A 27,892-nucleotide genomic window follows, 5' to 3' on the forward strand; every position below is an offset into this window, starting at 1 on the left:
CTGGATTTCGACTCTGTTTTCTGCCTCTGCCTGCCCCTTGTCTGACGCCTCTAGCCCTGGAACTCGACTCTGTTTCTGTCCTTGGATTTATGCCCCAGCCTAGCCACTGGTTTATTCAGCCTGAGCCTGCCTGGCTCTTAAGTCCACCTGGAGTTTTGCCAAGAGGACAATCACAGCTCTCTGTGTTCCTGTCACAGCTTCAGCTGATTCCTCGGAGGATTTGGATCAGTCGGCAATCTGACTTCAGTCTGTTGGACACTTCCTCATTAACTGTCTGGATCACTTCCTCCTCTGGATTCTGTGCCTCATCCCCAGACTGAGAAGGTTAGTGGCTTTGTCTAACTCTTTGCAAATCCTGAGTTTTATTCAGCCACTAGTCTCTCTGTTCTCAGTGGTTCCTGATTTACTGAATTAACCTTTTTAACTTATCACTTTGTATTTGGCTGAATTTGGGTTCTCCGTCTCTGGTCGTGATAGCTTCTGGGCCAAGATTGTGCCGGAAGTTGAGTTACTTTGCTGATCACTGGCATTTTTTTATTTTTATTTACATATTTATGGTTTAATGACTGAGAAATTAGTTTGTTTTTTTTTAACACCTCAGGAATTAAAACAATTTTTTAGATTTCCTCAAAGATTAAAGGGTAGGTGACAAATAAGCTGGAAAAAAACAATTTTATATAGTCCCTGAGAATTATTTCTTGTGTTGCTAAGACTTAACTTTCCAAATATGTTTGGATTTTATATTTAAATGTTTTCTGTTCTCTGTGAAAATGTAGTACAATTTTTTTTTTTTTTTCTAAATCATAATTCATATCACTCATTAATCTTTAGAAGATATTTTAGATTCATTCTTTAAACATTGTTGAAATTCCTTAAGGCTCTTGCTGATATTTCCTTGTATTCTATTTATCTAATTGTCCACTAACAAAGCTGTTGTCAAAATTGTGAACATTGCACCAAATGTGTCGCCATATTGCACCACATAATATATCAATGCAAGAAAGGCTTTTAATTTATTTTACACTTAAAAAATTTTTTGGGTGGCTCTGCTGCAAAAAGCTTTATCTGTGCAAACAAGATTATTTATACTTTATATTTTTTTTGTTTTTAGTTGTTTCTCTTTCACTTTATTCATAAGCTCTACAGGTCCTTCTCAAAATATTAGCATATTGTGATAAAGTTCATTATTTTCCATAATGTCATGATGAAAATTTAACATTCATATATTTTAGATTCATTGCACACTAACTGAAATATTTCAGGTCTTTTATTGTCTTAATACGGATGATTTTGGCATACAGCTCATGAAAACCCAAAATTCCTATCTCACAAAATTAGCATATTTCATCCGACCAATAAAAGAAAAGTGTTTTTAATACAAAAAACGTCAACCTTCAAATAATCATGTACAGTTATGCACTCAATACTTGGTCGGGAATCCTTTGGCAGAAATGACTGCTTCAATGTGGCGTGGCATGGAGGCAATCAGCCTGTGGCACTGCTGAGGTCTTATGGAGGCCCAGGATGCTTCGATAGCGGCCTTTAGCTCATCCAGAGTGTTGGGTCTTGAGTCTCTCAACGTTCTCTTCACAATATCCCACAGATTCTCTATGGGGTTCTGGTCAGGAGAGTTGGCAGGCCAATTGAGCACAGTGATACCATGGTCAGTAAACCATTTACCAGTGGTTTTGGCACTGTGAGCAGGTGCCAGGTCGTGCTGAAAAATGAAATCTTCATCTCCATAAAGCTTTTCAGCAGATGGAAGCATGAAGTGCTCCCAAATCTCCTGATGGCTAGCTGCATTGACCCTGCCCTTGATAAAACACAGTGGACCAACACCAGCAGCTGACACGGCACCCCAGACCATCACTGACTGTGGGTACTTGACACTGGACTTCTGGCATTTTGGCATTTCCTTCTCCCCAGTCTTCCTCCAGACTCTGGCACCTTGATTTCCGAATGACATGCAGAATTTGCTTTAATCCGAAAAAAGTACTTTGGACCACTGAGCAACAGTCCAGTGCTGCTTCTCTGTAGCCCAGGTTAGGCGCTTCTGCTGCTGTTTCTGGTTCAAAAGTGGCTTGACCTGGGGAATGCGGCACCTGTAGCCCATTTCCTGCACACGCCTGTGCACGGCTCTGGATGTTTCTACTCCAGACAAAGGTCTGGAATCGGCCCTTCTCCACAATCTTCCTCAGAGTCCGGTCACCTCTTCTCGTTGTGCAGCGTTTTCTGCCACACTTTTTCCTTCCCACAGACTTCCCACTGAGGTGCCTTGATACAGCACTCTGGGAACAGCCTATTCGTTCAGAAATGTCTTTCTGTGTCTTACCCTCTTGCTTGAGGGTGTCAATAGTGGCCTTCTGGACAGCAGTCAGGTTGGCAGTCTTACCCATGATTGGGGTTTTGAGTGATGAACCAGGCTGGGAGTTTTAAAGGCCTCAGGAATCTTTTGCAGATGTTTAGAGTTAACTCGTTGATTCAGATGATTAGGTTCATAGCTTGTTTAGAGACCCTTTTAATGATATGCTAATTTTGTGAGATAGGAATTTTGGGTTTTCATGAGCTGTATGCCAAAATCATCCGTATTAAGACAATAAAAGACCTGAAATATTTCAGTTAGTGTTTAATGAATCTAAAATAAATGAAAAATTTTCATCATGACATTATGGAAAATAATTAACTTTATCACAATATGCTAATATTTTGAGAAGGACCTGTGTATTCTCTTCTAAGATTTTCATTCTTAATGATCAACTTGCATGGGATTGACAGCTGTACATTTTCTGGGGGCTTCACAGGAGTGGTGGAGGAGGCATTTAAAGAGACAGAAGGCTGTGGAGGAATGGAGATTTTTTTTCTTGGTGGTGAAACATCATCTTCATTTAGTGAAATAGCTCCAACTTCAGTAATTTGTAAGATAAAGGAAAGGTTGGTGACAGACAGGCTGGCATATAGGCTTGAGAAGGATGGGTGGTATGCTTCATACCAGAATGGTTTTGGGTTGGGCAGAAGCATACTGGAGTCTATTCTTTCACGTGATTGTGATACAAAGAAAGCAATTTGCAAAAAGTCTCCTCAGGAGTTGAGTATATATAAAATGGAACCAGGGAGTATCATTAGTCCAGTTTTATTTGAATGATAAATGATATTTTCAAGGACTTGGGCACAGGATATGGTTTGTCTGTTTTTGCGGATGATGCAGTGTGGAAGAGAGGAAGGAATACTAGGTTCATTTTTAGGGAAATACAAAATGTGCTGAATAAAACTGTAGATTGGGCAAGTAAGTGGGGTTTGAAAATTTCAGTGGAGAAATCTAAAAATGTGTTTTGGGAATAGGAGGAAGGTAAGTGATTTAGGATCGGTTTTGTATTTTAAAACTCTGCAGAGGGTCGAGTCTTTGAAATATTTGGGAGTTACTTTGATGACAGAATGACAAGGAAAGTGCCAATTAGTAAAGTGGTGGATAAGTGTACCAAGATCATTATATTTTGAGGTGTCTTTCAGAGAGTAGTTGAGGAGCTGAAATAGCCACTATGTTAATGATTTATCAAGCCATGGTTCGTTCTTTTTTGGATTATGGGTGCCCTGGATATAGTAGGCCAGAAAGGTTCATATTTCCGATGAGAAGAGAGAAAGGCATTATTCTAACATTCAAACGTGAAAGGAGGTGAAGTTACCTGGGGAAACAATAGAACAGAACATGTCTTTATAACAAGGTGCAGTGGTCTCTGATCTCCATCTCACTGGAAAGCACATTAACGGCCTATGTGAAGCTTGTGGCAAACAAGAAACTGCATCATGTTCTTATGGAGTGCAGCAATTTTAATGAGCATTGAAGAATCCTACTCTCAAGGATGTTAGGTCTGGGATTTAAATGAGTGTCGAATGAATTATTACTTGGCCCAATAAATTATCAGCAAGATGTGTACAAAGCCTTGATGATCTTTGTTTTTGGTACAGGACTTAATTTAAGATTCTGATTTGAAGAATGGAGCACGGTGTATCTGCCAGTGAAAGGCAGCAATGCACCCGGTGGCGTATATACCGCCGGAAGAAAACAAGATGAAGAAGAGCAAACTGACAATTTAAAGGTGATAGTGATGGACTTGAAGAGAAACCAGAGGTCACGTGTATACAGGAGACATGGTTAAAACCAACATTAGATTTTGTTTTTAAAGGATAAGACAGTTTAAGAAGGGATCGACCAGAAGGAAGTGGAGGAGGGGTATGGAGGGGTTGTGGGATATTTATAAAGCAAGGAGTAATATCAAATATTAGGAAAAGGTTAAGATTTGGAGTGTATAGTTGTTGAAATTTGGGAAGGAGGAAAATGTAAGAATTTTTATAACCCATGCAAAACATTATCAATTGGATGGATGGAGGAGTTGTTGGGATACCTGGAAGGCAAAGTAGTATGGTGTGGGGACTTTAATGCTAATAGCACAGTATGGGGAAAATATAATGATAAAAATGGACAGGTCATTGAAGAATTGATAGAAATAAAAGATTTGGTATGTCTTCATGATGGAAGGGGAACAGGAATAAATGTCGGAACAGGAGCAGAGTTAGTAATTGATATAACTTTTTTGTTTCAAATTCATTAGCTGGTGTATGTGAGTGGGATATTTATAAAAACACAATAGGTAGTGATCATTATCCCATTAAGATTAGAACAGGTTTGACTTTAAATGTTAAGATTATAATAATTAAGGGAATTTTTATAAGGCAGATTTGGAATAAATTAAAATATTTGAGTCAACAGAATCTTGAAAAATTGGACATGACAATAGATGTAAATAATATAAATTTAAGTGTCTGTGAAATATTTATAGAAGCTGCCAAAAAGTTAATAAAGAAAAGAGGACGACAGTGTGATAAGAGAATGTAGAGAAGAAATAAAGCATTTAAGGTCCTTAAAAGAAATCCAATGTTTCAGAACGTATTTGAATGTAAAAGAAAGCAAGCAATGGTGAGGAAAATTAATAGGAATGCAAAAAGAGAATATTGGAGGAATTTTTGTAGTACATTAGGAAGAGAAACAAAAATCGATAGAATGTGGAAAGCGATCAAGAGAATGAATGGCATTAAGAAAGAATTATGAATATCCAATATTAAAAATAGATAACAGATAAACAGAGCTGGACTCTGTACTCAGGAAAATAAAGAATACAGCACCTGGTAAAGATCATATTTGTTACACTATGATACAACACCTCAGTGAAACAACCAAAGACGTCATATTAGAGCTTTATAATAAAGTCTGGGAGGAGGGGGGGCTGCCTCAGAGCTGGAAGGAGTCAATCATTGTTCCAACAGCCAAACCAGGGAAAGATGACTCAAAACCTGAAAATTATTGACTCATTGCTTTATCATCTAATATATGAAAAATAATTTGAAAAAATAATAAAGATTAACATATTTAAATATTACAAGATACATTTCTAAGTTTCAAAGTGGTTTTAGAAAAGGGAGAAATAGTAATGATCCAACATTGTGTTTAGAACATGAAATCAGAAGAGCACAAGTAAATAAAGTGTAGTTGCTGTATTTTTGACATAGAGAAAGCTGATGACATGATGTGGGTTGAAGGTTTACTGAGTTAGTTAAATAAAATGGGAATTAATGGAAAAATCTTTAACTGGATTAAAAACCTTTTGGCAAATAGATCCATATATGTCAGAACTGGTCAGGAATTATCAAGAAAATATCTGGTAGAAAATGGAACACCACAAGGCAGCATTATAAGTCCACTATTATTTTCTATAATGATTAATGATGTATTCACAGACATTGGGAAAGAAATGGGATGTTCATTTTTTGCTGATGACGGAGTCATATGAAGACAGGGTTGAAAAATTGTTTATTGTAAAGAAAATACAAGATGAGATTGTTAGGATAGAGAAATGGCCATATCACTGGAGATTTAAGTTCTCAATTAAAAAAACAAAAGTTATGGTGAATACACTGAAAAAATTAAATCATGGTATAAAATGAAAGGTATATAATTAAGAATTACAACATGTAAAAAGTATAAAGTATTTTGGAAGATTGTTCGATGGGAAAATTACATGGAATATACATACACAAAGTGATAAATGTAAAAGAGTGTTAAATATTATGAAATGTTTGGCTGGCAGTGACTGGAGAAGCTTTAAAACAAATTTACACAGGATTGATCAGATCAAATATAGATTCAACAGCAAAGACTCATCTGGAAAAATGAGACATTATTCAACATCAAGCATTAAGGCTTTGCACAGGAGCTTTCAGAACAACCCCAACAACCGCACTGGAGGAAGAAATGGGAGAAATGCCAATAGATTCAAGAAGAACACATTACTGGTTAAATTTACAAGGCAATAACCCAGATCATCCAACACAAGACATCTTGAAGCCATACTGGGAAAAAATATATATAAACGGTTTTGGGTGACTCATTGGAAGGATGACAGAAATTTTCAAATAGAAATAAGTCAGACACTACCTCTACCAGTTATACCACCCTCTATTTTACCACAAGCAACTGTAGACATGACTTTATTGGAAAGGAAAAAGGAAAGGACATGCATTCAAATACAATACAGGAATATATAAATAGGTATTATCAGTTCATTCAGATGTATACAGATGCATAAAAAATAAATGGAAAAATAGGAGTGGCAGTCATTGTACCAGAGTTTCAGGTGGGGACTGGGAAATGAATCACAAATGATTTATCTATATATATACAAGAGAAATGTTAGCATTTTTGTTGGCAGTACAGCGGGTGGAGGACATTAGACAATTTAAAAACAATAATTTGTTCAGATAAAGCGTCAATGAGTCTAGAAAATGATCATTCAGACAGCAGGTCAGATATTTTATTAGAAATAAAACTTACATTATTCTGAATACAAAAAAGGGGGTTTAACAATAACATTTGTATGGGTTCCAGCACATATTGGATGAAAAGGAAATGAAATGCCAGATAGGATGGCTAAGAAGGTAACTCAAACTCATATTAAATTTACAGTTCATATTAGTAAATCAGAGGCAATGAGCATTATCAAACAAAAACTGAAGAAAGAATGGCAGAAAAGCTGGGATAGGGAAAGTAAAGGAAGATGGTTTTATAGGATCACAAAGTCAGTCAGACAAACGAGAACTGGAAGAAGAAAGGAGGAAAGGGTAATAGCAGTATTAAGATTTGGAAACACAGTACACTTTTAAAAATACAAAAGCATAACACAGGAAAATGTGACCATTGTGGGGAAAATGAAATAATAGAACATGTTATACTAGATTGTCAGAGATATGAAATAGAAAGAAGATTTATTAGGAGAGAATTTGAGAAAATTAAAGAAACATTTTATATAATATGTTACAAAGGAAATTAGGAAGCAAACAGATACAAATCATAAGATTTTTAAAAATAACTAAATTATTTAATAGAATTTGATTTTATACTATGTAATATTAATTATTAATTAATCCATCATGAACCACTCCATACCAGTAGGTGGCGGTAATGCACATCCGAAGTTTTTGGCAATCACCAATAAACGCCAAAAGAAGAGTAAACTGACCAATCAAATGCCAGTGACGTCAGACATTGTCTGCTTAGAATTCGTTACACAGAAAGTTGTTTCAAACCAGTAAGTTTTTTTAAAAGCTGCTAGCGGTAAAAGCTTTAAGTTAACGTTTAAACAGCAGGGAGGACACAATTTTTAACTTTTTTTTAACGGTTGTTTCTCAGCTATCTAAGGGCTGTCAGAGAAAATGTCGTTTTTAGCAGAAAGATAAGTAAACTGAAAATTATATTTAGCAACCGTATAAGTTACTTTTGCACGAGGCGGTTTGATTGTTGCAGCGTCGTTACAAGGTGACGCATGTATTGGATACCAAGATGGAGGTGGCTGTTAAAGGTGAGCTATATCATTGGAAAATAAAGAAAAGTTAAAGTTGGACAAAATTCCAATTTCCTTGTCAGTACGTCCCAAAGGAGACGCTGCTAAATCAATTTATCTCTCTGGGATAAGCTGGACGACAGACTACATGATTGTTTGAACTAAAATTTGTTCTTTAAGCGCTACGTGTAACATTGGTGTAAATGTGTTGCTGACACAGAGGGGTTAGAGAGAGGTGCAGTTACTCCTCTGCTTCGAAAGCATCCAGTTGAGGTGATCCTTTGGTCATGAGGCCTCCTGGCAGGCTTCCCTTTTCCGGTTTTCCCGGGCGCGTCTTTCTAGGAGCAGACCCTGGCCCGGACACATAACTCGCTGGAGGGTCTGGACATCTTTTCTGGTCTGGAAATACTTTGGGATCTGCCAGAAAAGGCTGAAGAGTGGCATTGAGAAGAGGATAAGCAAAAACATGGTGGTGGCACCATCATGATCTGTGGTTACTTTTCCTCTGGCACTGGTGTTTTAATTAAGGCAGATGCAGGTATAAAAAGATGGATTTGTATAGATGTCTTCACACCCTGATAGATTTTGAGAATTTTTGCAAAATAGAATGGGCATATTTCACTGCTGAAGTTAACGAAGTATTGACTTACTGCAATGCATACTTTTGCAACCAGGTAAGCTGTTCTTTTATCCCCCTCTCAATGTGTTTTTGAGTTGAATAATACAGGTTTTGCTTCATTGTAGGTGGAACAAGTAAAGATGGTGTGGTTTGCACACTTATGAGACCAGTGGTGTAAAGGTCATATTTCTAAAAACAGAACCCTTGACATGATTAATTATGTATACTGCATCACTTGTTTAACAAAATTTAATTGACTGACTAGTAGCATGCACTTGCAGACTGCATCTGGACTGTTCTGTAGTGAGAAATCCAAAGGCATTGTTATGCATTTTAGTTGATTATTTGTGTTTTCAGGGAGGGCCAAAAGGAAGCATCTGAATGCACAGGATTGTGACGAACTGGGACAAAGTGAGGATGGCAAAGATGCTCTCACCAAACGCCACCGATTATGGGGCAGGCAAAACCCCAACTGGGGTCTTTACCCTAGAACCCCTACAAAGCAAAGAAGGAAAGGTAATGCAGTGTAAACCTCCTGCTACAAACTCTTTGTCATGTTAGGTATGGTGATTAAACACTGCAATATTCTAAAGAGTGGTGGTAAAAAGATTGGCACTGTGGAAAATAGAAGTTCATTTTAGGAAAGTCTTTTGATTGAATTAAACCTGGTTTTGCTTTTCTTGTTAATGAATTGAACTTTATTGTGTTAACCTGTTCAGGTTTCAAATGTCTGCAAGATTACATGAATACTCTGTAAGAGAAACATTAAAACATGAAACACTGACCCTTTTATTGTAATATTTTGCTTTTGCCTAATATATATTTCTTCTCCATTTCAATCTTTTAGCAAAGTCTGTTTCAGGAAGTCCATCAGGGCAGCAGAAGGCCATTAATGACTTTTTCTCTGTAACAAAAGTTATTAGTTCCAGTCCTCACAAATCCCCCATGCCTTCCACGTCAACACACAGAGAGGATTCTGGGGTTCTGGAAGAGAAAGAAGAGGATGATGACGATGTTAGCTTGTTGGCTAGCCCCATTGTAGCTGAGGAAGAGGATGAGATTGATGATGATAGTCTGTTAGCTGCTGAAATGTTTCCAGGAGCTGAGGCAGAGAAGATTTTCTCCGCTGATGCCCGTCTGGTAAATATAGGGACAGTATCCCAGTGTGAGAAAAAGCAAGCTCGGGAGGCGGATTATCTGGAGGGAATAACTGCAGAGATGTTTGGAGATGAAGAGGACTTTGACGAGGTTGAAGAGGAGGAGGTCGAGCCCTTACCTGACGCCCACTTTGGGCTCCTGAGCAGCGGCAAAGTTTTGTTCCAACCACAGGGCTGCATAGACGACCTTCCTGAGGAGGTGCTGAGAGAAGTATTGTGTCTCATCCCTGCGTTGGACCTTTATCGCAACGTCTGCTTCGTGTGCCATTGCTGGAGGAACATCGTTCTGGACCCTAAGGTAAGACAAATCCACCTAAATCCGACTAAGCTGTAAATACTAGCAGCATGTTTACTCGCGGTCCTCAGAAGTCTAGAGTTGATAACAATTAACAGCACTAACTGAAATTGTAACAGAGTCTCTGGTCCAAAATGTTGTTGAATTTACAAAAGGGATTAGTCCCAAATAAACCTTATCCGAAACAGTACATTTTGGGAAGAGTATCCTTCCCGAAACGTAACGCTCACAATGAGTGGTGGCATAAAGGAAAAGAAAGAAAGGAGCCAGGAAAGTAATAACAATATTCAGCTATAGGGCCAATTTTACACGCTTTCCTGATACTGTGCAACCCTAGATAAAAAGTAATCATCGGCATAAAAGACCTGGATTTTCTTGCAGTGTTGGAACGGTAATGTAGGGGGTCAGATATTTAGATTTAAAGCACAACAAACAATCCAAAAAATGTATTAAAGGTACCAACATGTTCAATAGGTTCCACTTCCAAAACTGTCTTTAAATGTTACACTGTTGTGTTTCACAGTTTGTGCCTTTCAAGAAGCAATACTTTCGCTACATGATGAGAGAAAAGGAGACTGTGCTGGAGATCTGCTCCACACTGAAAAACAGCAACATAATCGGCCCTGCAGCTTCACAGCACAGCATCCGAAACCTAGTGGCGTGAGTCTCATTCTTAAGCGTCATTTAAATAAACTCCCAGAGGTCTGTTTATTTACTTAGAAATATAGTTAATTATGTGATTTATTGTTGGACACTTTGAGTAACAGTGTGTTCAAACTTGTTTTAATGTTTTGGTTTGTTTGCTTTGGGCAGGCTAATGGCTCAGCATAAAGTTGGAGAGCGTGTGAAGCCAGAAGACGTCCTGGGATGTGTAAAGAAACATCGGCTTTTCCCACAGGCTGAAGCCTCCGTTAGGTTACGCATTCTTGACATCCAGACGTTTCTCCACCATGGCACTGAGGTATGACTCCATCACACATTTAGGAACTAGCTTAGATCTCTACACCGAGACTGATTTACACCGTGTTTGTCTCATCTCCAGGGTCCTAACCCGTACGCAGCCATGGCGGTCATATTGATCCTGAGTGAGAGTGTAGGTGACGTGCAGGCCTTGGTGTCTTTGCTCTCCAGCTGCATGTCACTAACTGCCATCACAGAGTACCTCAGCCACATGGCCATGATGCTGCTTGCTTTAGAGAGGAACAAAATTAAGATTAGCTACAGGTGAGACCTGCGAGTGGCAGTGTTTGTTTTCAGAGGCAATTCTGGTCAGCCTGCCCATGATTTGGTATTTTGTTTTTCCTTCTATCTCCTCAGGTTGCATTACAACATCTACTATGTGCTTTACTTGTTGGAAAATGGTCCTTTTTGTGTCAACTCTGGCCAGAACGGGTGGGTTCAAAGTATATTGTTTTTTTTTACTAAGACTTAAACATGGTTTGTTTTTTCATGTGACTTTTAAAAGCTGCTGGTACAGTGCCCCTGTACACTGGAGCTCCTTGTAAAGATGTGTTTAAAAAAAGGTAAATAAATTCATCTATTGTTGCTGTAGCATAATATCTCTGTGGAAAAAAACCAAAATAATTCCTACATTTAATTTCAATACATTTATTCAGTAGGGAAAGACTCAACAATGATCAGTTTCCACCAGTTTCTTATTTAAAATCTCCTGATATTTCAAAGAGTTTATAATGCTTTGCACTCTAGCAAGGTTCCTGGGGGCTTCAGAAGCTCCACAGGATCACAAGTCCTCCTCATTCGACATTTGTACTTTAAATAACATAACTTTTTATCACCTGCTGCAGCACTAATAAATGGCTCATTGTTCCCAAAATTCCTTTCTTCTTTATTCAAAACTGTTTTTCACTGCAGTGATATCTGAGCAATAATCTCCATACGTACATGAAGTAACCTAGGAGTGAGCAGCAGTCTGCAGGTTTTAGTCCATAAGGATTTTTTTCTGTGAAACGTTAGAGGGTCTTTAAGGTTCCCTGACTTGTATATTTCTGTGTTTTGTGATAGACTCCCTCAGATTCACCTCACACGAGAACAGCAGGAGATCCTCAGCCACAACATCCAGGATGACCATGTGGTCAAGATAGTAGCATTTGCAGGTATCGTTACTTAGTGAGCTTCAGTCTTAACTCAACTAGAAGCACTGGGAAATAGCGAAACAGTAACTGGCGATATAAAAAGCACGAGAGAGCACCACCTTTTAAACATTTAGTTGATTTCAGTGTTTGCTTTAGAACTTTAATCTTTTATTGACACTTAAATTACATTTTTACATCCCAATACATTTTTCCAACACTTCTTCCCAATATTTGCTTTAACATTTTCCTAACAGGTCTTTTTTTTTTCTTTTTTTTTTAAACAAACATAACCAATAGGGCAATAAACAAGTAGGAACAACTCACAGGAAAAAAATAATAATAATTACTGATAGAGAAAGACAAGAATGAAAATATATGAAATCTGTTCCAACTCATATTTCGGTCTTTCCGCAGTAGTGTGAAAACAAACCACTATCTTTTGACAAATATATCCTTCTGAAGTCTTAGAGAATAAGTATGGAGGCCAAACTCTGTTTTCAACTGTTCCAATGATTTAAGGTTTGCATTGCTATAGCGTTGATACAATGTAATGTTTGCCAGTTCAGTCCATTTTTTGAAACCTGCATCTATATGCAGTGGAGGGAAACCTTGCAAAAACCTGATCTCTGAGACCGCAGACAGCCTCTTTGGTGGTCCAAATGAGTTTTACTTTCCTCCAAGTTCTTAAAGTAGCTCTTGTCAAATTGCTCATTCAGGTTTTTTCTAGGGGGAAATGAAGGAATGGCAGAGCACGCTATCTTCGCTATCAATATGGAAGATATCTATGCTATCTTCCATATTGTACCACTGACTATCTGTAGTACTCTTGAACCATGTTGGCAATTGTTTAAGCTGGGATGCCCAGCAATGATATCTAAAAGTTGGGATTTTGAGTACTCAACTGTGGTTTGGCAAGTTGTAGTGTTTTTAATCTGACCCGTTGGCCACCTTCCTTGCCAAATAAATCTTGACAATAGTTTATCTAAAAAACTGAATGTTGACTTAAGCAAATCGACCGGAAGCATCTGATATAGGTAGAGGAGCCTGGGCCGTATATTCATTCTAATAATTTCAATGCATCCAGGTAAAGAAAGTGGGAGAATGGACCGTCGATCTAGGTCCTTAAAAGTCTTTTGGATTAACGGTTTATAATTGGAGTCATAAAGCTTGTCTAATGGGGCTGGTATTTGGATCCTTAGATATTTAAAACTGTTTGAGGTATCTCACAGCCTACATCCATGGCAATAGTTTATCTAGTTTATACCCTGAGAGAAAACCGTGTTTTGTGATGAGATGTCAGGTGAGGTGTGGATAATAAGCCGAACCCTGTTGCCGCAGTCTTTTGTTCAACATCGTCCTGTACAGACTGTACACATAGCGTAGCGTCTTAAAGGGACATGAGCAGCCGACAAAAACAACTATTCTTTTCATTTTTTAAAAATACCGAAAGTACAGACATGGGCAAAATGAAGTTGGTTATTGTCGTAAATTTGGGTGTCGGTACATTTTCGGTTTATCACCCAGCCCTAATCAGCATATAATGATATTTTGTGGCTGTTCACTATTAACCAACCAATCTAATGTTAGTGTCATCTCTGATTAGTTTCACAAAGGGTTCAATACTTCAGTGTTTTTTTTAACTTAATTTTCCTACACAAGGCTTTGGTTCATGTGTTCACACTATTTCCTCTGAGTTCCACATTTAAGGAGGAAAGTAATTAGTGTAAATAACAGAAATTTAAACAAAGTTAAAGTTTCAGTTTATTATCATCATAAGTTTTAGATAGAGAGCATTATAAAACAAACTCCTAATTCCTAACACAATGCAGACGTTTCTGGCATTCTGTTTTGTTTGACACTAGAGGGCGTCCTTTCTTCTTGACCCATTCCTACAACCACTCTCCAAGACTCAACGATGGTCCGTCATGATAGGTTACTTAAATGTCAGTTTATAAAGTAAATCAAGCCATTTTATTAGAGGTGTAATGTGTATTTATTTTTAAGTTTATTTTATTAATTTCATGAACTACAGACCACTAAGGAGACATGTTGTACTTTGCCTTCTTCCCACTGTTACAAAAGTTTGAAATGAAATGACCAAAACATTCTTGACTGAAAACACCACAAAGGTTATTCTTGTCACTAGGGCAGGGCAATATGGCCTAAAATGAATATCATGATATATTGAGTAGGTCCCCTTGTTAACAAAAAATGAACAGTAACACTAACCTAACCACTACCAGCTGGACCCACCACCGCAAACCCGCCCAATCCCTGAGGCGAACCTTGTCGCCGCAGTGTTTTGTTCAACATCATCCTTGCTGAACCCACTTTCTTTGGGGATGAGCTGCTCCTCTCCCCTCCCGACCAGCTCTACCGCCGCTTCAGTATTTGAAATTTAGTCCATTTTCGCAACGTCGCCGTCTCTTTCAGTTCTTGTTGCAGACTCAATGGGGTCGAGTCACGTGATTACAGTCTGTACACAGCGTAGCACGAGCATAGGCGACAGAAACGACTTTTCTTTTCATTTTTTAAAATACTGAAATTACCAACACAGGCACAATGACGTCGGTTGTCATAAATTTCGGTGTCGGTAAATTTTCGGTTTATCGCCCAGCCCTACTTGACACATATTTAACGCAAACCCTTTTTGAAGCAGCCAGTTTTAGTGGATCCAGTCCATTCTTCTGCAAGAGGTTTCTCCTCTGCCGTCACTGGTGATTTGCACAACACAAAGTTGGGGGCTTTGTGTGAACAAAAGCCTGTCACAATTGTGACATTGAACTGACTCACGACAGGGTAGTGTTAGCTGGTTTGACTTAGTTATCATTATTAATTATTGCCTATATTGGTGAGATGCACTCTTTCCGCACTACAGATGTCTGAGCACAGTGTGCTTCGTGAGTAACATCACCAGGACAGAGAGGGAGCTGCAGCAGCCAGTACTGTCTCGATTGTAAAGGGCAAAAACACCTTGAAAATCCAGACTGGTTAAGCCTGGCAGGCTCAGACTCTGGGAGCAGCTGACATGATCCTAAGCTGCATTCCTAGAACAAGTAAATATTTAAGGGTGGAGTGCAAGAAAAAAACAAATTTAAATGCCTACTAATCCCTAAATAGCACTTTAGAATATAAATTAGAAATAACTGCTAAATGTTACTCCCACCATTCTTCACCTCTGAGTAGGTTCAGTCCAGCTCAACTTGTGTACCATAGTTGGATTTGGAAATAAGCGTTTCATCTCGGTGATCGGTGTAGTCAGACAACCATGGGGAGGAAGGGTAAATGAATCTGAACTGGTTTTTAAAGAGTTATAACAGTACTGCATCTTTAAATCAGATAAACAGTAGGATTCTTTGGTTGGATTGTTCTGTTCAGGCTCCTCAGACCAGCCAGTCCGCAGCAGAACTGTTACAATGACGTTTCATTCATTCGTAGAAATAGCCTCCCAGAAACAGGTGTTCAAGCTAAATCTAACTGTACACTCTTCAAATAGGTCTAATTAAATCAGAATATAACCAAGACATCAAAAACTGGCAAAACAAAACATTTTCACATCGAATCGAGCTTGGGATCATCCACAAAAACGACAATGACTTCTTCTTCTTGGCTACCGGGGCACAGCACTCACCAGTGTCTGCCAGGGCAGTATTAATGGTTAAAACAACAAATTCTGCTTTATAAGCTCTTGGGTTAGACGTTCCTGTCCAGGGATTACTTTTGTCCAGAGGTGAATTGGGTGCTGGCTGGTGGTGTCAAAGTTTTATACTTTTCTGTGGTTGTTCTTAGAAAATCCCGTTTAGATTGTTATGCTGTACCACTTGAAACTCAGATGTTTTTACGTTTTTTACTAAGTTTTACATTTTGAAGAAAATTGTCAGCCTTGAAGGATTTTTTCCTGGAGCTCCATTTGAGACATATTCTATTATTTGGCTGCACCAGTGAAAAAATCACTGAGTGTCCGCCAGAAGCTGAGAACCAAAGTTTAGAAACTGAAAACTTAGAAAATGGTATCTTTGAGTTGTTAAGTCTGTAGTCATTTCTCAGAGTCGGTACTGTTTGCTTTTCCCATCAGTATTTTTGCATCCGACCCAGGTACAGGGAAGACGACCACGTTGGTGAAATACGCCGCGCTGCATCCGGACCTCCGCTTCCTCTACGTGGCTTTTAACAACTCTGTGGCCTGTGAGGCACGACGCCGCTTCCCTGCCAACGTGGACTGCAGGACTGCCCACTCCTTAGCCTATAATGATGTTGGGAGGAGGTGAGGAACCTGAAATCCCAGCTTCATGAAGATTTAGAGTCTTCAGTGTTTAGGAGGGGGAGTTTCTGCAAATTCAGGAACTTGATGCAATCAGCATGGTTTCCATAGAAGGCGTCATTCTTTGATTGAGCGCTCTGTCACGTTCTGTGTTGCAGATATAAAGTTCACAAAAAGCTCACCTTTAACGTGAAGCCATTCTCCATCAACTTTGCTCTGCCGACTGGAGCTGCAGGCTTCTGCAGGGCTAAAGTGGTGACTACGATTCTGAATACTTTCATGGCCTCTGCAGACCAAACCATCGACAGCCAGCACGTCCCCTACGACTACGTAATTAATAAGGGCTGCAGGAAGGTTATCGAGCCTGAGGAGCAAAAGGTAGAAATCTTTACAATCCTTTTAACTTGCTTTGTGATTAAATTTGTGATGAGTAGCATAAATATCATCAATATCAATAAACACTTTTTTTTTTATTCTTGCATAATTGTAGTTTTTTATCCAAGAAGCAAAGGCGATCTGGAACAAAATGAAGGACGTTAAAGAGAAGTCAAAACAGGCCTACTACATGCCTCATGATGGTGCAACATCTATAAATAACTAAAATGAAAGCATATTTCAGCAAAAACTTTTCAAATTAAAGCTGGAGTCTTTACTACCCAGGTTACCTGAAGTTATGGCAGCTCAGAAATCCAAAGCCCCGTCTGTCTGACCAATACGATGCCATTTTTATTGACGAGGCTCAGGACTGCACACCAGGTACTGTAGGTTCACTCTCATGCGTTGCTTCTTGTGTAAGAGCACCTGTTTTCTCCTCTGTTCCCAAGAGCTTTGTTCTTCCTTTCAGCCATCATGGACGTTCTGCTGTCCCAGGGCTGTGGGAAGATCCTGGTGGGAGACCCCCACCAACAGATCTATACCTTTAAAGGAGCAGTCAATGCTCTCCACTCAGTTCGCCATACTCACATCTTCTACCTCACTCAGGTACAAGCAAACACTCTTTCTATCCTCATAATCTACTTCCCCCTGATACAGTCGCTCACAGAAGTACTCATACCATTTGAAGTTGTTCACATTTTTTTTCACAAACTTCACTGTGGTTTATTGGGATTGAAAGACCGATACACAGTAGTACATAATGGTGGAGGAAAAATTATGCATAGTTTTCAGAAATGTTTTAAGAATAAAAATCTGAACAGTATGGCAAGTACTTTATTCACCCCCTTTACTCTGATATCCCTAAATACAATGTATTGACAACATTTGCCTTAAGAATTCACCAGGTTGGTAAATAGAGTCCTTCTGTGTGTACTTTAATCACAGTAATAAACCAGCCTTTCTGTTTCTGACCTCAGAGGTTAGTTAGATAACATGAGGGGAAAAAAATGGCATCATGAAGACCAAGGAACACAGCAAACAGGTCAGAGAGGAAGATGGAGATGGTTAATACAGGGTTAGATTATAAAACAATATCCCAAGCTTTAGACATTTAAAGTGACAGGATGGCCAAGGTGAGCATCAACCAGTCAAGAGGTCTATGGTAAATCTGCAGAAGCTGCAGAGATCCACATCTTAGATGGGAGAAGTTGTTGACGGATAACCTTTATCTCTAAAAATCTGATCTGGGAGTCTTTCCTTCCCACTGTCACCACATGCATGCTCACTATAAGGGGTTGCTACACAGTTGACGACTCAATGTAGTCAATTGTCAGCTGCTAAAACATGCTCGTTCAGGAAGAGGGATTGCTGCAATATCAGTGACTTGATGGTTTCCTTTGAGGGCAGACTTTTTCCCTAATTGGCACAAAAAACGGAACTTGGCTGCATTGTTGTTTTTTTTTTTACTAAAACCTAACTGAACGGCATTTGTTGTGAACCAGCGTTTTATAAATGAACTCACCTGAACCGACCTTTGTGGAAGACTGACAGGAAAAAAATCCTTTTTGAAAGAAAACCATAAGTCCTGTTTGCAGTTTGCAACAACGTTGTAGGAGACACAAAAATACGTGGAGGAAGCTGCACCGGTGTGATCAGACAAAAAATTACAAAACGACAACTAGGTGCAGCAAGGTGGTGGCAGCATTATGCTGTTTGGAAGTTTTTTCCGTAGAAGCAGGAAAGATGGTTGGAGCTAAATATAGAACAATAGTGGAAGAAAACCCTTTTTGCAGCTTCACTCCTATTGCTGCTGATGTAGTAGCAAATCTCAGTAAACAAGTAGCTAATGAGCATAAAATAGTCAGACTATTCAGACCATCTTTTATAGCCCTGAGGATGAAGGGTTATGGAAACTGACTTTATGTGAAGCTGAGGAGCATACATATTAACTGCTTTTTTAATTAAAGATAGCTGGCACCTTTTTTTTTTTTTTTAAGTTTACTTCAAGTGTTTTAGCTGAGCTCAAGCATCTGTTGTACTTTCTGTCTCCAGAGCTTTAGATTCGGGGCGGAGATTGCCTTTGTGGGCGCAGCCATCCTCAAAGTTTGCAAGGGGGTCCATAAAATTCTCGTCGGAGGAATGCAGAAAGGTAAGAGCTGCAGATCGTTGTCTTTAATGTGTATGCTTAGAACAGCTAAAAGGATTTTTTTAGACCTTTACCAAATGTTCTACACAAAGCTGCTCACAGCGTGGTGTTGCATACAGATTAAAAGCCAAGATTATTATGTTGAATTTATTTTAGTTTTTTTGTTTTCACTTTAAAGAGAAGACTTAGAAAAGTGGGATAAAGCCCATAATATTAGGAAAAGCTATGTTAATACATCTGTTTATGGGATGTTTTCAGTCTTTTTTATGGTCTTCAAGAGTAACGTGGTTACAGAAACCATCAACATTTTTCTATATTTAAACAGATTTTAGTCTGCCCTAGATTTACCACGGTTGCATTTTTCATGACCAAATTCCAGACTTTTCAGACATGATTTGGCACACCTCCCGGGCTGTATTTACCGTTTAACCAGTTAAAATACAAAGGTTCGTTCGTTCGTCGTCTTCCGCTTATCCAGGACCGAGTCGCGGGGGCAGCAGACTCAGCAGAGACGCCCAGACGTCCCTCTCCCCAGACACCTCCTCCAGTTCCTCCAGGGGGAGCCCAAGGCGTTCCCAGGCCAGCCGAGAGACATAGTCCCTCCAGCGTGTCCTGGGCCGTCCCCTGGGCCTCCTCCCGGTGGGACGTGCCTGGAACACCTCCCGAGGAAGGCGTCCAGGAGGCATCCGGTATAGATGCCCGAGCCACCTCAACTGGCTCCTCTCGATGTGGAGGAGCAGCGGCTCTACTCCGAGCCCCTCCCGGATGGCCGAGCTCCTCACCCTATCTCTAAGGGAGTGCCCGGCCACCCTACGGAGGAAGCTTATTTCAGCCGCTTGTATCCGTGATCTCGTTCTTTCGGTCATGACCCAAAGTTCATGGCCATAGGTGAGGGTAGGAACGTAGACCGACCAGTAAATTGAGAGCTTTGCTTTTCGGCTCAGCTCTCTCTTCACCACAATGGACCGGCACAGCGCCCCCATTACTGTGGCAGCTGCACCGATCCGTCTGTCGATCTCCCGCTCCATTCTTCCCTCACTCGTGAACAAGACCCCGAGATACTTAAACTCCTCCACTTGAGGCAGGAACTCCCCTCCAACCTGAAGAGGACAAGCCACCCTTTTCCGGTCGAGTACCATGGCCTCGGACTTGGAGGAGCTGATCCTCATCCCAGCCGCTTCACACTCGGCTGCGAACCGCCACAGCGCATGCTGTAGGTCTTGGCTAGAGGGGGCCAGCAGGACCACGTCATCCGCAAAAAGAAGAGACGAAATCCACTGGTCCCCAAACCAGACCCCCTCCGGCCCTTGGCTGCGTCTAGAAATCCTGTCCATAAAAGTTATGAACAGGACCGGCGACAAAGGGCAGCCCTGCCGGAGCCCAACATGCACTGGGAACAGGTCCGACTTAGTGCCGGCAATGCGGACCAAACTCCTGCTCCGCTTGTACAGAGACCGGATAGCCCCTAGTAAAGGGCCCCCGATTCCATACTCCTGGAGCACCCCCCACAGGGCATCACGAGGGACACAGTCGAATGCCTTCTCCAGGTCCACAAAACACATGTGAACCGGTTGGGCAAACTCCCATGAACCCTCGAGCACCCTGTAGAGGGTATAGAGCTGGTCCAGTGTTCCACGGCTGGGACGAAAACCACACTGTTCCTCCTGAAGCTGAGGTTCGACTATCGGTCGGACTCTCCTCTCCAATACCCTGGCGTAGGCCTTACCAGGGAGGCTGAGGAGTGTGATCCCCCTGTAGTTGGAACACACCCTCCGGTCCCCCTTCTTATAAAGGGGGACCACCACCCCAGTCTGCCAGTCCAGAGGCACTGTCCCCGACCGCCACGCAATGTTGGCGTGTCAACCATGACAGCCCTACAACATCCAGAGACTTGAGGTACTCAGGGCGGATCTCATCCACCCCCGAAGCCTTGCCACCGCTGAGCTTTTTAACCACCTCGGTGACTTCAGCCTGGGTGATGAAAGAGTCCAACCCCGAGTCCCCAGCCTCTGTTTCCACCAGGGAATGCGTGATGGCAGGATTGAGGAGATCCTCGAAGTACTCCTTCCACCGCCCGATAATGTCCTCAGTCGAGGTCAGCAGTCTCCCGCCCCCACTATAAACAGTGTTGGCAAAACACTGCTTCCCCCTCCTGAGGCGTCGGACGGTTTGCCAGAATCGCTTCGAGGCCAACCGGTAGTCCTTCTCCATGGCCTCACCGAACTCTTCCCAGGCCCGAGTTTTTGCCTCTGCCACAGCCCGGGCCGCAGCACGCTTGGCCTCACGGTACCCGTCAGCCGCCTCAGGAGTCCCACAAGCCAACCACAGCCGATAGGACTCCTTCTTCAGCTTAACAGCATCCCTTACTGCCGGTGTCCACCACCGGGTTCTGGGATTGCCGCCACGACAGGCACCGCAGACCTTACAGCCGCAGCTATGGGCAGCAGCATCGACAATAGATGCAGAGAACATGGTCCACTCGGACTCTATGTCTCCAACATCCCCCGGGATCTGGTCGAAGCTCTCCCGGAGGTGGGAGTTGAATACATCCCTGGCCGAGGGCTCCGCCAGGCGTTCCCAGCAGACCCTCACTATGCGCTTGGGCCTGCCGAGTCTGTCCGGCTTTCTCCTCCTCCAGCGGATCCAACTCACCACCAGGTGATGATCAGTGGACAGCTCAGCCCCTCTCTTCACCCGAGTGTCCAAAACATGCGGCCGAAGGTCTGATGATACGACAACAAAGTCGATCATCGACCTCCTGCCTAGGGTGTCCTGGTGCCAAGTGCACTGATGGACACCCTTATGTTTGAACATGGTGTTCGTTATGGACAATCCGTGACTAGCACAGAAGTCCAATAACAAAACACCACTCGGATTCAGATCGGGGAGGCCATTCCTCCCGATCACGCTTCTCCAGGTGTCGTTTCCCACGTGGGCGTTGAAGTCCCCCAGCAGAATAATGGAGTCCCCGGGAGGGGCACTATCCAGCACCCCCGACAGGGACGCCAGGAAGGCCGGGTACTCTGCACTACCACTCAGCCCGTAGGCTGAAATGATAGTCAGAGACCTCTCCCCAACCCGAAGGCGCAGGGATACAACCCTCTCATCCACTGGGGTAAACCCCAACACGAGACGGCTGAGCTGGGGGGCAACAAGCAAACCCACACCAGCCTGCCGCCTCTCCCCGTGGGCCACTCCAGAGTAGAAGAGAGTCCAACCCCTCTCAAGGAGATGGGTTCCAGAGCCCACGCTGTGCGTGGAGGCGAGCCCGACTATTTCTAGTTGATATCTCTCGACCTCCCGCACAAGCTCAGACTCCTTCCCCCCCAGCGAGGTGACATTCCACGTCCCTAGAGCCAGCCTAAGCATCCGGGGATCGGGCCGTTGAGGTCTCCACCTTCGTCCGCCACCCAATCCTCTTTGCACCGGTCCCTCACGGTTCCCCCTGCAGGTGGTGGGCCCACTGGAGGTTGGCCTTGCGTCTCTCGTTCGGGCTTGGCCCGGCCGGGTCCCGCGAGGAGCAACCCGGCCACCAGGCGCTCTCCGACGAGTCCCGACCCCAGGCCTGGCTCCAGGGTGGGACCCCGGCTCCGCCGTACCGGGCGACGTCACGTGCCTCGATATTGTGTTCTTCATGAGGGGTTCTTGAACCATTCTTTGTCTGACCCATCACCTAGAACCTGTTTGCCATGGGAGACCCTACCAGGGGCATTTAGGCCCCAGACAACATAGCCTCTAGGATCATTTGAGCACTCAAACCCCTCCACCACGTTAAGGTGACGGTTCAAGGAGGGGTAAAATACAAAGGTTCTGCAGGGATTTACAGAAGTCATTACAATCAAGATTAAATTTTAAATATGATTGATTGATTAGCCAGCCCTGTGCCTTACATGGGTCTTTTAATTAGATGTAACTGTTATTCCTACAGGTGGCGTGTGTGATGAGACTGCCGATAAAGCCCTGGAGGCCATGAAGAAGGGTGTGAGTTGTAGCCGGGGAAAGATCGGCATCCTTTCGAGGTGTAATGTCGGTGTCTTTAAAGGGGCAGTCCAACTAACGGATGCTAACCAGCAGTGCCAGATCCACTTCATCGGAGTGAGGGTTTACTTGAATGCACCCGTAGGGAAAAAAATTGTTGATTTTCCATCATGTATATGCAACTTTTTTTCCTGTCTTGCAGGGTGTCGAAAATGTTGGGCTGGAAAAGATAATGGACATCTATCACCTGATGATTCATGCAGGGCAGGAATCAAAAAAAAGAGGTAAGATGGAGAAAACGCATATAAAGGTGCTGCACTGATGTTAAAGATCATATATTTTATATTCCTTCATCAGCTTTTTTTGTCTCTGTAAAGTTTTTTACATAAATAAATTCAATTCAGTTTTATTTATATAGCGCCAATTCACAACACATGTTGTCTCAAGGCACTTCTCAACAGTCAGGTACATACATTCCAATTATTCCTAACCATTTAACAGTGCAGTCAAAGTTAGTTATTTATTCAAATTGGATAAAAAGTTTTTCTATCTAAGGAAACCCAGCAGATTGCATCCAGTCAGTGACTTGCAGCATTCACTCCTCCTGGATGAGCATGTAGAGACAGTGGACAGTCACTGGCGTTGACTTTGAAGCGATGCCTCATACTGAGCATGCATGTAGCGACAGCGGAGAGGAAAAACTCCCTTTTAACAGGAAGAAACCTCCAGCAGAACCAGGCTCAGTGTGACCGGCCATCTGCCACGACCGACTGGGGGTTAGAGAGAACAGAGCAGAGACAGAAAGAGAACAAAGAAGCACTGATCCAGGAGTACTTTCTATGGGAAGGAAAAGTAAATGTTAGTGGATGTAGCTCCTCCAGTCGTTTCATCTAGAAAGAACAGATAAACTCTGAGCCAGTTTTCAAGGTTAGTGTCTGAAAAAGAGCGCATATAATTAGTTACAGTAAAAGCTCAGTCAATAGCTATGTCTAGGAGAGAGAAAGGGTTAAACACTAAAAGACAGGGCTATGTGGATCATCGGTAGAGGGTGATCATTAAGTTGTTGCCAGCAGAAGCTCGGACGATTCCCCTCTCCAGAAAGGTGTCACAGGTAGACACAGAGCCAGGCCAGGTGTAGCTTCTAGGAAGAGAAAAGAGAGAACAAAGTTAAAAGCTGAAATAACAGCAAATAATGCAAAATTGGAGAGTAGTGTGAGAATGTAGCGAAGAGGGTGAAAGTGGTCATTATGTCCTCCAGCAGCCTAAGCCTATAGCAGCATAACTACACAGATAGTTTCAATTCACATTATTTAGTTAAACGGCACTTATTTACAACAATGTCGTCTCAAGGAACCCCACAAAGGGTCCCTCTGATGGTCATTGTTACACTAAAAACCACAAGGACTGGGATACCTCTCTCTGTCAGACTGATTATAACCATTGGAAAAGAGAAGGGGTCATACAGGTAGCAGAAATGGAGGGATTATTTTTGGGATAAAGGGATAAAGAACTGAAATATGCTGTAAATAATTTGACCAAAACTGCCATGTATTTGAAAACTGTTTTTCTTTACTGATGCAAAAGATAACAGATTAATGAATGATAAATGATTGACATCCTGCTTGACAGTGTTGAACAGGCGCGACCATATTGAAAAGCTTCAGCTAATTCCAGGTTTGACCCCCGGCCCAGGCGATTTTTGCTGCATGTCTTTCCCCTCTCTCCACCCCTTTTCTGCTAGAATACTGTTAAAATAATTTAAAAAATAAAGGCCACTAGTACTGCAACAAGACATAAAAAAAAAACCGTGTTGAACAGGATGTCACGCTATGGTCCTGTGCTAAAGAGAAGCACAACATAAAAGCACACATGATTTCAGTGGGCAGAAACATATTAGGAGGGTAAAGCAAGGGACATTTTGAAAAGAAAAACAAGACGTCTGCTTCTGTTGAGTGGGATTTTCCCTGAGTTAATGATGTAATGGATTAATAACAGAAGCATCAGAAATATGTTTGTGGAGAATGATGAGCTGAACACACGCAAGAGGAAATGTTTTTTTTACAAACATATTGACATGTTATAAAGGTCAAAATTTCATGGGCTTGCGTGTCACTGCAAAGCTTTAATTCTACGTTAATTCACACCATAAATGCAGTGTTGCATCAAGGTTTTAGTCGGTGAAAGAGCTTACGGCGATTTTCCATCCTTACAGATTAGCTGCTTCTATTCCATTTTGGACTTAAGCAAAAAATATTTTTATAATACAGAAAGATGTGGCTGCGTTGTTTAAATCTGGATCAAAGTTTCATTTTGGCTGATTCAGTTACAGAAAGTCTTTAAAAGCGACTCCTCCTCACCCTAAATTAAAATTCTTCCCAGTGGAGCAGATTTTTTTTCCAGGCCTAAATGTGAAAAACTGGGTCATCATACTAACATTGATGTCATACAAACACAACCTAAATTCATATAAATTTACACAGATTTCAAATAATTTCATTTATTAATGGAAAAGTCTTAATAAATATTTGGCAGCCTGGCCTGATGTTAAGTAGTATTGGGGTTCACCTTACATTTTTGAAAGCCAAGTTCAGCTTAGCTTGATTACTGCCAGACATTCAGAATGAAGAAATGATCTAGATTGCACCTGTCTGATAACATGAAGTATGCAAAAATATTTCAAAAATCAAAGCAAAATACTGGTCTACAAAGGCTCTGAACTCTGGGGGGTGAATATGCACACCATACCTGTATTCATATAGTTTTCCTTCCACTTTGCAATTATGCATTACCTTGTGTTGGTCTTGCACACCAAATCCCAATTAAATACACTGAAGTTTACAAAAAGAAAAGTTCAATCCTTTTGCAAGGCAACGGAAAAGCAAATGTTTAACATCCGTGTTGAATCTGCTCTGCCCTCTTAGCCATCAAAGACCCCCTCATCCGGACCTTTTTCTCAAATAAGGAAAACCCCTACTTGGCTTTTAAGAAATATATCACACAAACTGAAGACAAGGAGCTGGAAGGGAAACTAATCATCGTGGAGAAATACAGAGATCGCATCCCTGAACTGGTGGCCCGACTGAAGGCCTGCTCTGAGAGCGACCTGCACAGAGCAGGTATGTATTAACACTGTTGCACGCACAGAGGGGACATTGTAGATGTTATCTTCAGAACGTAGCCACTTAAGGACTTTTTCCCCTGACAGATTGATTTGCGTAAGATTAGAATAGGTTTCAAAATTAGATAATGAAAGGTTGTTGTGTGGAAAAAGAAGGCGATGGGTTTTTAATAGGTTTGACGCAAGTGTGTTTTTTTTTTTTTTTTTTTTCTCACTTGAAGCCCTTGTGAGAGGCTCTCTCATCATGGCTTATTTCTGGCCTTAGACATAAATATTTCCACTGACAAGTCATTGGAAATATTTATGTCTAGTTTCCCCAATTTATTTATCTGTTTTCCCTTTATCCAGACTTTATTGTTGGAACTGTCCACAAGGCCAAAGGTCTGGAGTTTGACACTGTGATCATCAGCGACGACTTCACCACCATTCCTGCTGCCAGTCACAACCTGTGCCGCTTTCAAGACTTCTCAATTTGTGTGTTCTGTTTATTTTCCCCACTATTTAAAAAAAAAAAAAAAAAAAAGCTTTTGGACTGATTGTACTTATGTCATTTACCTCTGCAGCTAAAGTTCCTGATGACGAGTGGAACCTACTGTATGTGGCAGTGACTCGGGCCATGACCTCCCTGGTTATAACTAAAAACATCCTCCGCCTCCTCACTGTGGCTGGGGTGGGACATAATCACACAGCACATCACCACCCTTACTGTCTCTTTACAGTCAACACAAATTAGTATATTCTGCTTGAGCATCCACTACTGTATGCTTATCTTACATTCAAATTTCCTCCAGTTACGCTTATACTTGACACTGAACATGTCATGATAGTTTTTAAATTGAACTCGCACTAACCAGCTTTGGCTGCAAAGTACTGACTTTTTATTCACATGCTGACATTTAAAAAAGTTAAACAGGGTATCTTTTTCAAGTGCCGTTCGGCATCTGATTTCAGACTTTTTAAATTGTGTAGCAAGGCTCTGTGGTTACTGGAAGGAGGGATCCCCATTAACCCCACCCACTGGGATTATCCACACCCAGTGTGAGGTTATATCAGGGTTGCTATGTGTAAGAGAGCATTTGAATGTAGCTCAGGCTGTTTGGTGATGCTTACAGAATCTGTAAATGAGTTTTCTGGAAAAATGACTGAAATAGAATGCATGAGCTTTGAGAGCCACTTGATTGCTTGTATCTTTATTGCAAACATTACAACCTCAGTGAGAATAAACACCATCTCCTTCAAATGGGAAATGTTGGGGCTTCACTTGGTTAAAAAATAAAAATGGGCTTCATAATGTTCCTTTTTTTGTAGAGAAAACTAAGCGATCTGCGTTGGCCGTCACTTTATCATCTTTTTAAATTTTAGGAATACTTCCTCAAGTCCCAGGTGCCCAGTTCTCTGGTGGTGGGCAACAATCCTGTCCCTTGCTCCATCCCAGAATGTCCTAACTGCATTACACCTGGCTCAGCATTCATTATGTCTAAACAAAAGATGCAGTGTGTAAGATGACTCAGACTTTTTTTGGAAGAGAAGTTTGTAATTAACTCTTTGAGGGGGTTTTTGTACAGAAAAAAAAAAACCTTTTTCTGTTTTTTATCCAGACCGACTGTGTGACTCACGATGGCCCACTCTGCGAGAGGTGCGTGTGGACTCGAATCGGGCCCACAGCCTTCCTCATGACCGACGATGTCCTCTCCATGGCGGAAATTCCACAGGGGCTGCACGTGCCCATCCACAATCCGTTTTTCCTGGAGCTCTTTTTTTAATTTGATCACCCAGGACCTGGAAAAAAACTTCTTACCATGGATTCATGTTTTGCCACAGGAGACACCGAACTGATTAAGAAGTTTTTATTTAAAAAAAACTAAACCTGTATGCAAACCAATTTTTAACATTTGTATATTTTTGCATTGATGCTTTTTTCCTGCTTTGTTCAATCCTGTTAAACTGGCTTTTCTCTCAAA

The 27,892-nt window shown here is 41.5% G+C and overlaps 1 protein-coding gene across 3 annotated transcripts; it reads left to right on the forward strand.

Annotated features, from left to right (window-relative positions):
- On the forward strand, window positions 1–27,892 carry fbxo18 (F-box DNA helicase 1). 3 transcript variants are annotated; one of them, XM_047373629.1, is made up of 21 exons: window positions 1–324; window positions 8,866–9,024; window positions 9,356–9,963; window positions 10,484–10,620; window positions 10,774–10,921; window positions 11,003–11,184; window positions 11,278–11,352; window positions 11,983–12,074; window positions 16,149–16,317; window positions 16,473–16,692; window positions 16,805–16,892; window positions 16,975–17,070; window positions 17,159–17,295; window positions 18,742–18,838; window positions 22,764–22,930; window positions 23,016–23,097; window positions 25,735–25,929; window positions 26,280–26,405; window positions 26,495–26,601; window positions 27,294–27,428; window positions 27,530–27,892. In XM_047373629.1, the coding sequence occupies exons 3-21, from the start codon at window positions 9,454–9,456 to the stop codon at window positions 27,692–27,694; spliced, it is 2,928 nt and encodes a 975-aa protein (XP_047229585.1). In that variant the 5' UTR covers window positions 1–324; window positions 8,866–9,024; window positions 9,356–9,453; the 3' UTR covers window positions 27,695–27,892. The 3 variants fall into 3 exon arrangements, with proteins under 3 accessions (XP_047229585.1, XP_047229583.1, XP_047229582.1); XM_047373626.1 differs by lacking the exon at window positions 1–324 and adding an exon at window positions 7,600–7,907; XM_047373627.1 differs by lacking the exons at window positions 1–324; window positions 27,294–27,428 and adding an exon at window positions 7,599–7,907.

This window comes from Girardinichthys multiradiatus, chromosome 8, assembly GCF_021462225.1.
Source record: "Girardinichthys multiradiatus isolate DD_20200921_A chromosome 8, DD_fGirMul_XY1, whole genome shotgun sequence".
Classification (NCBI taxonomy): domain Eukaryota; kingdom Metazoa; phylum Chordata; class Actinopteri; order Cyprinodontiformes; family Goodeidae; genus Girardinichthys; species Girardinichthys multiradiatus.